This window comes from Micropterus salmoides, unplaced genomic scaffold (assembly GCF_014851395.1).
Source record: "Micropterus salmoides isolate LMB-PRFRI ecotype aquatic unplaced genomic scaffold, ASM1485139v1 Ms_hic_scaffold_16, whole genome shotgun sequence".
NCBI lineage: Eukaryota > Metazoa > Chordata > Actinopteri > Centrarchiformes > Centrarchidae > Micropterus > Micropterus salmoides.
Window position 1 is genome coordinate 11,039,459 of NW_024040707.1, and position 16,270 is coordinate 11,055,728.

At 38.5% G+C, this 16,270-nt stretch overlaps 1 protein-coding gene across 1 annotated transcript in view; it reads right to left on the reverse strand.

Moving 5' to 3' along the window:
• LOC119905104 (immunoglobulin-like and fibronectin type III domain-containing protein 1) overlaps nucleotides 1-15,897 on the reverse strand; it is a 56,445-nt gene extending 40,548 nt beyond the window's left edge. Inside the window, exon 1 of the mRNA XM_038721835.1 lies at nucleotides 15,786-15,897. Within this exon, the coding sequence (XP_038577763.1) occupies nucleotides 15,786-15,897 (112 nt within the window). The remainder of the gene's footprint in view (nucleotides 1-15,785) is intronic.
• Between the last annotated feature and the right edge of the window lie 373 nt (nucleotides 15,898-16,270).

The following is a 16,270-nucleotide window of genomic DNA, read 5'->3' on the forward strand; positions in this document are numbered from 1 at the left end:
GTGTTATATATTATATATATATATATACATACACACACACACATGTGTGTGTATATTGATATTACATTGTTGTTTTCCATTATTTATGATTGGGCACTCACTGAGAGTTTTGGTTTTAAGGAACTTACCACTCTGTCCAGTCTGATAGGACAGTTGTTTGAATTTCAAAAAAGGCCACTCAGCATAATTACACTTTACAACCCTTCAGAAAGTCTTGCTTCTTGCACAGATTCACTGTAGATAAGAGAAATACAACCAATAAAACCCTTACTGAAAATCTCTACATGCACATTAATATCCTGATTAAGATCAGGTTTTTGGAGTATCCCAGTTATGTGTTGCACCTGCTTTCTGAACCCTGAATAAGCTCTCTTGCTGGTTCTCGGAAACGTATATGCTAGCAGGAGTACCCCAATAGAAACCAGGATATCCAGGTTTCTAAATGTTCTCTGTTGGTGAGAAATAAGTGGCTGAGATATCAAGGAAACACACACTTGCACACAGATGATCAGAAATCTGGATATTACTATCATCATGTATGCAGGGATATGAATAACCTGGCTTCTTATGTCCCATGTAAATGCCGTAGCCAGAAAATTATTAAAATGAAGATTAGACTCAAAACCAGCATTCTAATGCTAACTAATGAATGTTTGCAACTTTGTGGATCATAAAGAGATGTTTGAGAATACTGTGAACTTCCTGATTTAAATTATTTGTAGGCCTAAATGATTTAGGGATTGCTATCTTTAAGCCCAGCTGCAGTGGAATGGTAGGTTTCTAAAGCTAACACTGAAGTTTTTGCACAATAGTAAGTGTTTGGAAACATTCTAATAATGTCTGGATTAAATAACTGAACCTGTCTTTTGAAATTTGCAACACAGTGTACCTCTAAAATATATACTCAGAAAAGATGTAGTGCACCTCTGATAGGGGTGGGAATCTCTAGGCAAGTCGCAATTCGATTCTAATTCAGAGGGCTGCAATGCGTTTATAACACGATTATGGATGCATCTTTTTATTATACAGGATTTCTGGATAATTCCCGAGCATTTCATTTACACATTAAAATTCAAAAGAACTATCTCCTCATTAGCATAAAAGGACTAGTTTGTGTCCCTAATTTGCTACTAACCTTAGCTCCTCCGTGGTCACCATCCTTTCTTCTGCTTCACAAGCTTCACCATCACTTTCTGCTGCTTGCTTTCACTCACACACACGCTTGCTACACACACATTATGCAATGTTTCATAAAAGACCAAACTTAAGCTGCTCTTATAACAGCACCTGTCAGTACAGTACAGTACACCTGTTTGTACAGATTGTCCACAATCTAATCTTTCACTTTCTCAAAGTGAATGAATTTGATGATTGTGACAGGATTGAAAAGAATAGTGATTGTGACTCAGTGATTCATAGTAGTTCATAGTAAGTTCAAAAGTAAGTTCTCTCGACATTTAATAGATGGCACGTTGGATTTTTGGAGTGGAGGTTAAATGAATTCTGATTGCACTCCACTGACTGGCAGACAAACGCCCCCATCTGTGGGTCAGGTGAACACATCCTTCAGAATAAATCGACAGAAATGATATGCTGCTGCCATTCAGCGAGAGCAAGGCAGAAGCAGCAGGGGAATGTGTTTTGTGGCCTCCTGTCACTTAGAGTGGATGCCTCCTCTACAGTCCATTTACCTCTCATTTTGTTGTGATGGGTTTGAATGCAGACCTAGTTTCAGCAGAATCAGTAGCTTAAGTTGAAGTGCTGCAGCTCGATGCTGACTCATGTTTGCGCTGTCAAACTTGTATTTTGTGTTTAATGTTATTATAGGCAACATAATCATGACAAAATAGTCGTGTTTGTTACACTACCACGCAATGTTACTTTCCATCTTGACAACATAGTATGAAACTGATTTGAAATTGATAAAATGGGCGTTGATGTGATCTTCTCAGATAATTGATTAGTAATCTGAGACACTAGTGTCTGTCCGCCACGTCATTGTATTTTTAGCTATTATAATCTCAAGGTTGGCTTTAATTGACTTTACTCACCTGAGAGTCCCTTGTGTTTTCCTCAGAAATTAGTGAAACCTTTTAGGCTCAATTGTGTAAAATGTTTTCATTCATTCACTGAATGAAACCCGCACTGACAAGTATTGAGTGAGAAATCAATAAAGATGTTTAGTTAATAAAGGTGACCTGATTCTGAACACCGCAATATACTGTACACTGCTCAAAAAAAAGGGGACACCTAAATTGCACATCAGATCTCGATGGAAAAATAGTTCAGTTTAAAATCTTTACTGTACATTAGGGCTGTCCGATATGACAAAAAATTCATCAACTATCTTTCTATCTATCATTTCTTCCCTGCAACACTGACATATGGACCAAAGGACTGTGGTGAAGTTAGTTTCAAGTTGGCTACTAGTTTTAAGTTTGATATTCGATAGTTTCAAGTTGGAATTCGACATCTAACTTCACCACAGTGCATAGTGCCGTCCCTCAACAAAATATTATGGTAAAGTGTGGAATTTGCGACGTTATTAACGATAGAGCATAATTGTTAACAATAGACGTTAACAATCAAAGTAAAAAAATCACAGGCTGATCCAACTTCCATGACTTTCATCTCAGCAACTCATAATGTGACTCAGTAGTGTGTATGGCCCCTATATACCTGTATGCACTCCCGACTATGTCTGGGCATGCTCCTGATGAGACGGCTGATGGTGTTCTAGATTACCTCCTCCCAGACCTGGATCAGGGCATCAGTGAGATCCTGGACAGTCTGTGGTTCTACTTGGCGGTGGTGGCAGATGCACCGATACATAACATCCCAGAGGTTCTCAATTGGATTCAGGTCTGGCGAACATGAGGGCCAGTTAATGGCATCAGTGCCTTCGTCATCCAGGAACTTGCCAACACACTCTGGCCACATGAGGCCAGGCATTGTCCTGCACCAGGAGGAACCCAGGGCCCAGATTTTTTTTGGACACTAGGACCCAACTCTGTATTTTTTACAAGAATTTGCTAATCTGCTTTGACAATGCAATGTACAGCCTTTGACAAAGTAATTCTGACTGGAGATGTCAACATCAGCGATACTAATCCTGTTGTTCCAGAGCAAATGAATTCATTAGTTGACTAAGCTCTTTTGATCTCACCCAGCGTGTCTGATCCTACGCATGTACACTAGACTTGTTTAACTCAACCAATTTCTAACCACATCTCTGTTTGTAGCAAGAAAACAAATCCACAAAAAAAGCTGTTTTCCAAAGTACCTTGCATTGATGGGTCAATTTTGTTGTCGAGGGGTATTTTCAGATTCTCATGTGTAATTGTAGATGATGGGATATCATATTAATATTATGAGCAGATGAAAATTGTTAACTTCAAAAGGAGCTCTTTTTTTCTTTTTTTATAACAGTATTCCAAAAATACGAAGGGGTATCTTGCACAGCAAAATTATAGACCACGGATGTTTTTAAACAGCACAATTTGTCCAGTGTTCAACAACCGTATATGGAGAAAATGCATTGTGTAATGGAAAACTTTTCTCCAGAAGGCATATCAAAGGCATGACAACAACATTTTCTGGATTGGAAGCCCTTGCTCTCTCTTACTGAGGCGAGGGATTTATGTCATATTTATTTATCAATCCATGGTGTAGGCTCAATTCCTAAATCAATGGTGGAAATCCGTGCATAGTTCTGAATCTGACTTTAAGTAAATGTCTGGTACTTGGGAAAAAAAGAGTATCATCTGCTGATAAACATTTTCGCTTAATGTGCTAGAAGTATCTGGAAAAGACGGTGACAGTGTCTAGTTAATCTGAAGTTCATAACAGCCGTGCTTAATGAGGGCGTTGATATACCTCCACCGCTTTATTGGCAGGACTTGGATTCTTACCCTGCAGAAAACCATTATTCACTATAAAAGAAGCCCTGGCTCCAAACAAGCCAAATGCACTGCATCTGTGAGGACAAAGAACACCATATATGAAAATAGAAACAGGAAATTTCATTTACTCTGCCATTCTTAGATACTACTTGATGGAAAAAAAGGAGTGCTTTTATTGTAAGATGGTGGATTTGGTCCTGAGTGGCTGACTTGGCTCAGGCTAAAACCATATATGTGGATAAAAGGAAGATGCCAAATAATATATTGGAAGCATGGAGTGGCATGGAGTATGTTTATGGTATATGCATCCTTTTTTTATTAGTGCAGGTTACATTTCATATGAAATCATAAATAAAATTATAAAGTTAGTGTGTTTTCTGAAAGGCAAAACCCCCCCACATGTAATCAAGTATGCAGGACTGTAAAAAAGGGACAGCATACTGTGTATTGCTTAAGGCAAGAGAAGACACACCATCATCTTGCCCCACATACCTGCACTGTACAGGTTATTTGACAACACTTGTAACTTCACAAAGTTTATAACTTCATAGCCACAGAAAATCTCAGGAACAGCTTGTTTCAATTAATCTGATAAAGAACCATCTCTAAATAATTGAGTAGGCTATATATTATATAGGAGTCAGTTTAAATTTGATATTTTTATTTATTGTTTTGGGGCATTTTATTAATTAAATTGAAACTGTTCCTCGTCAGACTTTTTTTTACATCGGCAAGAAACAATTTGATTATATGAGGATGATCCCTTTTCACTAACATTTCAATCATGTTGCATGTCACAATTTATTGTCACAACGTGAGTAGCATTGAGAGTTTTGATCTTCACACCTCATAATCATAAAGACCATTATAGTGGTAGACTATAGCCTCAGTGTAAAGCTTAGGTAGTTAGAAATGCTAGGGAGCAAACCTGCGTTTTAATCTTGATTGTAGACTAAAATATTCCCTTACAATCAGACATGTCGAATATCAATTGATTTGATGTATTTTCATGCACTTTTTAATTCATACTTGTTACTTTAGCTGAGCATGAATAGACCCGTCAGTTAACCTGCTAGATTGCATGTTCACACTGAGTAAGGAAGTACGAGCACCTAAAAGTATGCAAATACTTCTCAGTTTTCAGTCTTAAAGCAAATACTCCCTCCTCAGGGGTGTACAGGACCGAGCTGCCTGTCGTAGTCATGTAAAGAATAAATGCTAAGGAGCACAGGGAGTTCAGTCAATCACACATTCTGTGATTAACTGCCAGTGGACTGGCTTGGAGGGCATTACAAAGCTCCTGAGAGAAAACCCCCAATATGTCTGTGACACACAAACCTGCAGTAGGCTGGGTAATTAGGCCAAAATGGAGGAAAGCCCTATCCAAATTTCTGAATATAGTACTGATATCGCATGTGTTTTTCCCTCACTTGAAAATAACATTATCCAACAATAGCATTTATATTAATGTGACATCTAGAGAGCAATGCTGAAATATTGATTACAGGAGAATTTTGTGCTCAGCATTTATTTAAAGCTGTACAAAAATATGCAGCCACTTGCTTCATTGCTTGTTGGGAGCAGATGTGAGAGCCAAATAATTCATGTTTACTAACTGATCTTGTGAATACTGGGCTTCAAATATATTTATAAAAAAGGCTAAATAAGTCTCAGCTCACGCAGTGTAGAATTTTGTAATGAGGCAGTTTTAGTATTTACTGTTATGTTATCATAGGCTGCACAATAAAACAAAATGATAATTATTTCAATATAATTTCCCTCTATAACAATACAAGAAATGTTCAATAAATGTCTGATTTGATTAATTTGAATCACAAACAAATTAGCACTTATAGGATATATATTTTGTTGAGGAAAAGGGAATGAAAAGATTTTACTTAATTTTACTCAAGCATATTTGTTGAAAAAATAATTCTTCCTAATTGTTTTGAAGGTTTTACCTCATATTTGTTAAGTGACCCACATAAAGAATAGTTTGAACCACAATTAACCTTCTGATTTCTTCAACTTTCACTCGGGACCAAAAAGCAGCCTTTAAACGTGAAAGAAATAATGATTTGACATTTATTGTGATAATTATTGATATCAAATGATTAGAGCCAGACCGATATGTTTACCGAAATATTTAGGTGTCCACATTGACAGTCTTCTTTGCTGGAATACACGTTGACAACCTGTGTAACAAATTGCAGCAGAGGCTTTATTTTTTAAGGCATCTAAGGTTGTATGGTGTGAGCAGTCAGATCATGATGATTTTCTACCATGCAATCTTAGAGAGTGTCATCATATATGGAATTACTGCATGGTTCGGCAACAGTCAAGCTGGAAAAAAGCTTGCTAACATGCACAAAATAGCCATGAAAATTATAGGGAGGAGAGACTGTGAGCCTATAACAGAGCCTGTATGACCAGGCAGTTATGAAACAGGCTAGGAAAATTAAATCAGACCCTCAACATCCCCTCTTCCCTGAATACGAAACCCTGCCATCAGGATGAAGACTCCGTGTACCAAAATGAAAATCCAATCGCCTAAAATTATCATTTGTGCCAGCCTCCATTAAGCTACTGAACAATGTCAAGTAGAGCTGTGTGCAATAAATATGTGAGCACTTGTGATCCCGGTGCAATAGGACAACGTGCAATAAACATACTAGCACCTTAGCACATGCACTTTACACAAACTTTATTGCAATGGAGCAATGTGCAACAACCACACTAGCAGTTTAGCACTTGCACTTTAGCACTTGCACTTTAATCCATGGAACTATGTTGTGAACAATGTGCTTTTTCTTCTGTGTTTATATTTTCCTCTTGTGAAGTACAACATGTCAATGCTTCTCAGGTTCTTGTTGGTGCGTTTTGTGATGTGTGATGTCTTTTGTGATGATTTTATGAAGCAACGCTGCACTGTGCCCAAGCAGAATTTCCCCCTGGGGACAATAAAGTAGCCTAACCTAATGTGGGATTTTTAAGTCCCATACCAATTTCAATATTTGAGGATTTTAAAATCCAATAGCTGATGTATCGGGTGATATTCTTTTTTTCCCGTTATTTTAAGAATTGCATAACATAAAGATTATCATTAAAATTTTGGTATGTTGAGACCATACCAAGACACCATTACATAATGCAGTATAAAGCTAAACATTGTTATTGTTATAAATGGTACTTTGAGCAAAAGTGCAGCAAAATATATTAGTCTTTGATAAATAAGAGTCAAATGCATAAAACTACAGAAACATTTTCAATATATCTGATTTGTTACAAATTATAGTGACTACTACTAATGAACATTAAAGTAAATAGTGTATTGCCGAGGCCAGCAAAACAGACTCCTAAAAAAATACCTATATACTTCTACTACTACTAATAATTCCATATATCACATCTCATGTCATTGCTATAATAATAATGATAAACAGGGCTCTCCTACATAGGAAATAGTTATTACCATACATTTAATCTGCCACAACTTTCTGCTATGTAGCACATTGACATTTAATTTATCCTTTTTACCAGCACTCTTTAATTCTAGCCAAAGCTATGAGAAACCATTTCCTAACCACCACCTGGCTCTAAAACATGTCGTCTATGATACAGTGACCCAGAGGAAACGCTGCTGTTAATCTAATACTACATGACTGTCTACAACGAGGACCTGCAACTTTGAGATTTCACACTAAGTTAGACATTTGAAAGAGGAGGTAACGTTAGAGAACTTTGTTAGGCAGGAAGCTGTGTTAGATTGTTGTCCGACTTATGTGTACAATATGTGTACATGTCCCCTCTGGTTTAGTCATTTCTGACACACGGACTGTAAATACAGACAAGCGGCTCGCAAATATATTTAGAATACGTTAAACGCTATAGTTTAATCGCTCATTAATAGCGCTCCTCCACTGATAAACATGGCTTGGTGGCTAATTTAGCAACAGGCGGCATTAGCTGCTATAAGTAATGTTAAATAATATTTAGAAGTAATGAACTAGGGAGAAATGAGAAGACTGTTCACTGAAGTGCCGCACTGTTTCAGAAATAAATCTACAATCACATTTGTCAGCAGAGTAACGTTAGCCTCCACCACTCACCTACTGTAACATTAAACATCCTGCTGTGACCTGGGAGAGTGCAGTGAAAAACGGGAGGGTTCGCAAGTCTGGTATGAATGTTTTCAAGAGAGGAGAAGTGATGAGTGCTATTTTTATTATTAAGTCATGTAATTGACGTGACAAATGAGCAACTCACTGTGAACACTTGAATGTTAGAGCTACCAGGAGGTATTCTTTGTAGCTCCAGTAGACTCTGGTCAGCTGATGTTTTGTTCTGTGATCCTGCAGTGTTTTGAACAGAGGAACTGCAGAGCGCCCTCTGGTGGGCAAACTATTCAACACTCATGACCCGAGGGAAGGTATCTGGCTCTCTATTTCTTTTTTAATAGTCATATATTGGCTGTTATAAATGCCGTTGCAGATAATTCTGCAAGTAGCTTATATCAGCCAGTAATCTCTTCAAAACGATAAATCGGTCGGACAAATGATATTTTTAGCCATATCGCTCAGCCATATGTTATCATACACCACATAACAGGGTCCATTCAAGACAAGGTCACTGATCTTCAAACCTATGAACACAGATGTACAGTATGTGGTATTAAATAATCTCACAGTGGTGTTTTAGTGTTGATTCACTACTTTTTTTTTTTTTTTTCTCCACTGTCTTAACGATATTTTGTCATGCTGTTGGGTTTTTGTGTGGTATTTTTCTGTTAATGTCCATTCCTTTTTTACTCTTTGCCTCTGTGTTCTTGTTTAGGTTTGGTTAGTTGATCATTGGTACTTTGTTCTCTGTTGTATTTGGTTTCACATGTCCTTGTGTATTGTCGCTAGCTTTACTTCCTGTTTTATTTTGTAGTGATCAGTTTCATGTGTTTTTGTCTAGCTTTGCTTCCTGTCTGCTTGATTGCATGTGTCTCACCTGTGTTAATTGCCCTGGCTGCTTGTGTGTGTGTGTGTGTGTGTGTGTGTGTGTATTGCCCTCAATTCTGTTCAGTCATTGTGGTGTCATCTTATGTTGGGTGTTCTGCCTTATTCTGTTTCTCTGGATCTTTGGATATTCCTTGTGTTTGGATTACCTTAACCTGTTGTTGGATTTAACTGTGTTGGACTGCCTTTGTTGGATTTTCCACTCAGCCTACCTGATATATTTAAGTAAAACCTCAAATACCCATCATACATGCTGGTAAAAAATGGTGCATTGTTGATTTTAGATCCTTGTTTAGTAAATGATTTTGCAAAGTCTATTTATTCTGCATGATACAGATTGCTTTCTTGACAGCTCAGAAGTTTTTGACCCTAAACCCAAAACGAGGTAGTGTGGTAAAGCGTGTGATGAATGATTATATACCCTTAAAGGAAAAGAGATTTTTTGCGTTACTGTAGGTTCATGTTGTAAGGGAATGAGGTTCAACTCTGATATTGATGCAGCATCATTTTAGTGTTTTAGCCAGCCCGGAAAATCGTCATATCACAAAGTCAGGTTGAATTGTTACTTGTGACTCACCATGAGCTCTGTGGGACTAATGACCGTAATGTTTTGGCTCTCTTTATTACCCCCTCTCCCTCGTTCTCTCTAATAGACTCTTCTGTGTATCATTATATATTGAAGTTTGAAATGGAGAGATATTGGCACATTGAGGCATCTATATTTAGACACAAGTCCACCTTGGCATCTGGCTGAAAACTCAAGTGTTAAGAAAACAAAATGTAATTTATAGCATTTCTCCAAAAATGGATGTTCAGTGACTTCATTCTGTTCTTCTATTCCTCATAGTAGCACTGTATGGCACCTTAGACTTTGATTTCCATGTAATGCACAAGATACACGCAAAGTTGGCAGAATCACATCCAAAAACATGAAAATCAAATCCAGTTATATTTGACACAGGTCACACATTCAAATGCATGATACATAGGATTTGTATTTGGAAAATAAAATGCCTGCATTGAAATGTGATATACAATATCAAATCAATTGCAGGAAGACCTCCTATGTGTTTTTCGAAATAGGTAAATCTACAGAGATGTGGAGCAGATGGTTTATAGCTAAACAGAAATGTGGCAGCATGAATTTTATTGGGGCTGCTGAAGTGATATCAAGGGAGGAGAGGAAAGCTGCATTGTTCACCCGAGCCAGAGGAATGGAAGTCCAGAGAGACAGTTTTTCATCCTGTCTTGTGGCACTGTGCACCAGCAGGTTCATAATAGCCCTGCTTAATGAGGGCTATGATATACCTCTACCACTTTATTGGCAGGACTTGGATTCTTTCCCTGTGCAGAAAACCATTATTCACTATAAAAGAAGCCCTGGCTCCAAACAAGCCGAATGCACTGCATCTGTGAGGGCAAAGAACGCATATATGAAAATAGAAACAGGAAATTTCATTTACTCTGCCCTTCTTATATACCACTTGATGAAAAAAGGAGTGCTTGTACTGTAAGATGATGGGTTTGGTGCTGAGTGGCTGACTTGGCTCAGGCTAAAACCTTTATATGTGCATAAAGGGAAGATGCCAAATAATATTATATTGGAAGCATGGAGTGGCATAGAATATGTTTATGCATCCTTTTTTTTTATTAGTGCAGATTTCATATGAAATCATAAAACCAATTAAAAAGTCCATTTTCTAAAAGGCAAAATAAACCAAGATCACGTCATCAAGTATACAGGATTGAATTAAGGCCAAAGATGATGAGAAATTAATTTGCATAGCGAAGGGTGCTAGATTACAATAACCCAAATTAGCTGTGTTAAGCAAGGTAGATGTCTATTTTCTGCTGAGCCTACGGGAGGTTTTCTTTGCTCCTGTATGCTTAGCCTTAGGTGGCATGTGTGTCTTCATTTCTTGCTGTGCTGTCTTAAGCCCCAGGTGGCAGTCCCCTTATGCGCCATTGTGGGTTGTATTTGATTTTGCAACATGTGGTGAGACATTTCATCTTCTCATCTTTCCTGGAGTTCAGGGCCATGGCAGGCTTTGCAAACACACTGTAATCCGCCACCAGCCACACAATAGACTGCAAAGCTTCCTGATCCCTCATATATCCCTTAGAACAACAATAAATATGATTTCACCCCCCCTTCTGAGACTAGACAGGGCTCCTGGAAAAGACTTAAACCAAACATAAAACAAATCAACATGTTGTGTAAGTGCAGGTATGCACAATTGCTGGAGACTTGTCTAACATTAATTCTCACTTTTTTTCTTTTTATACAAGGCATTTACATTTTGTGTGATTTATTGCTTGTGTCATCCGTGTTTTATCATGGACTGAATGGTTTCAAAGTAGCTGCTGTGTGAATATAAAGATTTAGACATTAGCTTTTATTGCAACAGATACATCTTATGGAACATTAGATTTACAGCACGATACCTAAATTACAGTGTCTTAAAATGGGATGGATGCCATTGAAATGGAAATATATACTTTATCTATAATCTGCTGAACAACCTGTGGTTATTTCTATAGAGGCTAAAATAGACCATTAGATGAAATAGCATTCTTATAGACATTGACTGTTGTGTTGAACTCTGTAAATGAGTATTTTAACTTTGACATAAAACACTCTATTCAGGCCTTCACATAGAACAATAGTGAGTTCAAACAAGTGAACACATTTGGTACAGAAAGAACACAATAATAAACCAGAAGAATAAGGTCTACCTGGGACACACTTGGGAGATAGAGATATAGAATTATAAGGTTAATTAGATCTTTGCATTAACATGTAATAGTTCAAATAATAAAAATAAAGAAAGAGAATAAATATTTAAGGAGTTTTAATAAACTTTATTGAGAACTTTATTTTAGTTCTTCCATCTACATTTTTCAATTTGAAAGGCTTTAAAATGTCTCATTTCCTGTATGTGTAGAAGGTTATGTTGCCATGAGAAATAATTTCTCCTGCTTTTAATAACTGTTTAAAAGGATTAGGTTGCGGCTTATCAGCATGAAATTGGAATATAGAATCAAATCTATTTCTCAAGGTTTGCATTTGTTACTGTGCGTAGTTTCAATAAGCTATACAGAGTTGCCACACGTTACTCATTGGCAGATTGTGTCATATTCAACATCAGAATATTGTCACTTCATTCCTCTCGCTGGTAAAGCCTGTGGAGAAGGTTGCTATTTTCAGATATATCTAATAAATGCACTAAAAATAGATGGTTTGACACATACTGTAGCTTTCTTTGTCAGAAAACAGCACCTGGTATCAAGAACATATTTAATTTAATGATACAAACCCAGTAATTCTCCAGTGGTGTGGTGTCCCAACTCCACTGGTTCTGTGAAAACTAGCCACACTGCATGTTGATGAATTTTCAAACCAATATATATATATATATATTAAGTATTTTTAGTAAAGGGTTTAAGCAAACATGCCAGTGACACAGGGCTCTATTGTGCAAGTATTTCACTCTTTTAAAAAAGCCCCTAAAAATAGATATGTGCAAACTGGAAATATTATTTACAAGCACAGTGTGTGAGCAAAGACTACATGCTACTGTCATCTTCAACTTTATATAAAGCCAATGCGCTCATCAATGTCACTTTTTGTAAACTGACCAATCACAGCCTGGAAGGGACATTAAAAAAAGTGCTACAGCAAACTTTTGAAATGTTGAACATGTTGTTATGCATGAATGGTGATGATCATAGACAAGTTAGTATTATTGTATATATAAGTAGCCTTATTGTCAGTGGGCTCAAAACTCACTTAGAAATGAAGCACACGCCTGTTTTCTCCGTTGCTTGCATCAGCCACTATTCTGCCTTTAATGTGGGGACTCCGGCCTGGGTTCAGCTCTGTGTGCACTCCCGAGCCTCTCTCATACTACAACGACAAGACGACATGAAGTCCACTAACACCATAAAAACAACCGGCTCACAGCAAAACCTCCACGTAAGGATACAAAACAACAATAAAGTTTTATGTGCTGAAGCCCATCAGACCAAACAGGTTCAGATGATGTCGAGTAAGAACAAAGTGAGCATTCGTAAAGCTGGAGAAACAGAGAAAGTCACGTTAGATCACCGGCTAACACCGAGCAGTTGCTAATGTTATATCGCTTTCCACATTACTTCACAAAACTAAAGCGACCCATGTTACTATCCTGTGTACAAAGCAAATGTGGAGCGATGTGTTTACTAACGTTAGCCTATAGTGATGCAGCCAGCTAATGCTACAGTAGCTCGGACCTGCTTTGTAACGCTCAGTTTAGGTTTATTATGGTTTTACCAATACTCAACTTCACAGCGACAACAACCCAGAGGCCATCCACTAATACTACAGTAAAGTTACTTACTGCAGTCTTATTATAAAGTGTGACACAATCTCATAATATTAAGTCCAGCTCACTAGCCATTTTGTTATCATCCAGTACAGTTAGCTGTGCTGATATTGCTGAGCCTCCGGTGAAAAATACACAGATAGTTAATGAAAGCAGTAGACGAGCTAACACTGTAGCACGTTGGCTAAATGCAGTAAATGTACCGTGATCATGTAACGAGCATGGATTAGTTCAACCTGCAGCTGATAAAACTATAACTGTAACGTTGCAGTAGGGGTTTACCTGAGTTTCCATTATATTGTGTGAAGCTGTCTATGAAGATTCTCAGTCATCCAGGTCATAGTTATCCAACGAAGGTTAAAATCAAGGGCAACTGGACTTGGTTGAAGATACTGGAAGACGTTTCGTCCCTCATCCAAAGGACTTCTTCAGTTCTGACTGACTGGCAGGGAAACTCAGCTATTTAACCTCAGTGGGGTCGTTGGCCCGGGTCATCGATACCGCTGGTTCGTTAGTGTTCCTTGTTTCTGTGACGACAGTCGTTACAGTCGTTGAGACTACCTGTGGCCAAGACTGAACGACCATTGTTGGTATCTTCACCTGAGGACAATAGGTTACGTTTGTTGAGTTTCCTGGGAAGTGATGAAAGGACAGCATTGTAAGTGGGGGATAAGTGGTGGCGTAGACCCCCTCCCCTGTTCAATGACGGCTTCTCAACCCTGGTGTAGATGCTTCCTTGACACCTCTTTAAAACCATCCATCTTCTCTGTCTAAAATGTGCACCTGGTGGTCCTCAAACGAGTGTCCTCTGTCCTTCAGATGTAAGTAGACTGCAGAGTCTTGACCTGAGGAGTTGGCCCTTCTGTGTTGAGCCATGCGTTTGTGTAGTGGTTGTTTAGTCTCCCCAATATACAGGTCTGTGCATTCCTCACTGCATTGGACCGCATACACTAGATTGCTTTTCTTGTGTTTGGGTGTGCGGTCTTTGGGGTGTACCAGCATCTGTCTTAGTGTGTTCTTGGATTTAAAAAACACAGGGATGTTATGTTTGTTGAAAATCCTTCTGAGTTTCTCTGATACTCCAGACACGTATGGAATCACAATGTTGTTGCGTTTGACCTTCTTTTCCTCCTCCCCTGTAGTTTTGTTCTTCTTGGATCTTGTGGCTGTTGTGAAGCTGTCACCCTGGCTGTCTATAGCCGCTGTCACTCTACCTTTTTTCCGGGAGGATGGCAGATGGCAAATCAAATACTGCCATCTGCTGGTCCCCTAGTAAATCACATTAAGCCTGTTGCAAAGAACCTTGGTGTTTGGTTTGATGCATGATTGATTTTGAGCAGCACATCACAAAGCTTGTTCAATCATGTTTTTAATCAACTTAGAAATATAGCAAAAATTCAATCTATGTTAACTTTTAAGGACACCGAGACCATTTTACATGCCTTCATCTCATCACGCCTGGATTATTGCAACAGCCTTTTCACCTGTTTAACCCAAAAATCTATTGATCGACTCCAGACTGTCCAGAACTCAGCTGCCAGGCTTTTAACCAGAACAAAGAAATATGACCACATTACTCCTATTTTAGCTTCATTACACTGGCTCCCAGTATGTTTTAGAATTGACTTTAAAATTCTATTGATCACTTTTAAAGCTCTTCATGGCCTCTCGCCTTGTTATATTTCTGACCTTTTAGTCTCATACACACCAGCATGTGCCTTGAGATCCTCGGGCAGAGGTCTGTTGTCTGTTCCAGAGTCTCGACTGAAAGCGTTTGCTGTCAGGGCCCCGAGGCTCTGGAACAGCCTGCCCGAGGAAATCAGGTCGGCTGAGTCAGTGAACTCCCTGTTTTAAGAAGTCCCTTCTTAAAACATACTTTTATAGGAGAGCCTTTCCCAATTTTATTAGACTTTATTTTATCCCTTTTATTCAATTTTACTTATTTTATATTTATCTTAAACGTGTATTTTAGTCTTTTCAATGTTTTGTTTTTATCATGTATTGTTTTTGTATTATTGTCTTTTGGGTATTATTGTCTTTACACTTGTTAAAGCACTTTGTAACATGTTTTTGAAAAGTGTTCTACAAATAAAGATTATTATTATTATTATGATCAGAGTGTCCCAGTGGAGCGCGTGTGATGGTATGATAGGCACTGCTACCTGTGGTGTAGCAGTGATCTAAAGTGTTCCTCTCTCTGGTTGGACACTTTATATATTCTGTATTTGGGGAGTTCTTGTCTGAGGTTTTCTTTGTTAAAGTCACTGAGAACAATAACAAGGGAGTCCGAGTTTGTCTGCTCCACACAAAGTATCTGGTCGGCCAGCATGCGCTGTGCATCCTGAACGTTGGCCTGGGGCGGAATGTAAACACCGACCAGAGTGAATGAAGCAAACTCACGGGGGGGGAATAAAACATTTTACAGTTTATGATAAAATATTCCAGATTAGGAGAACAGTGCTGCTGAATTGCTGTCACGTCAGTACACCAGCCATTGTTAATATAAAAACACACACCTCCACCTTTTGTTTTGCCGGAAAGCTCTGTGTCGTGGTCCGCTATGTAGACCTGGAAGCCAGCCAGCTGCAGCGCAGAGTCCGGTATCAGTTCACACAGCCACGTCTTCATGAAGCACAGAACAGAAGATGAATAAAAGTCTCTGTTTTTTCCCACCTGAAGTTTGTCCAGTTTGTTGCAAAACAAGTGCACGTTGGAGAGAAATATTGCCGGTAGCGGTGTGCAGAGACACACAAGCGACCTGACTTTTTCCTCTCCTGCGGCGCTTCGCCGCCCGCACGACAGCGAGAGAGCCCTTCACCAAAATGTCCAATAATTCCACTGATGACGCGAGAAAAGTGGGAACTAAATCCGCTGGAGTTGTTCCCCTGATGTTCATGAGCTCTTCTTTGGTGAAAGAGCACCGGGAATCACAGCCGAAAACTGAATTAACACACAAAAACACAACAAAACAAAGAGCCCCTAACACAGAGGCCGCTATGCT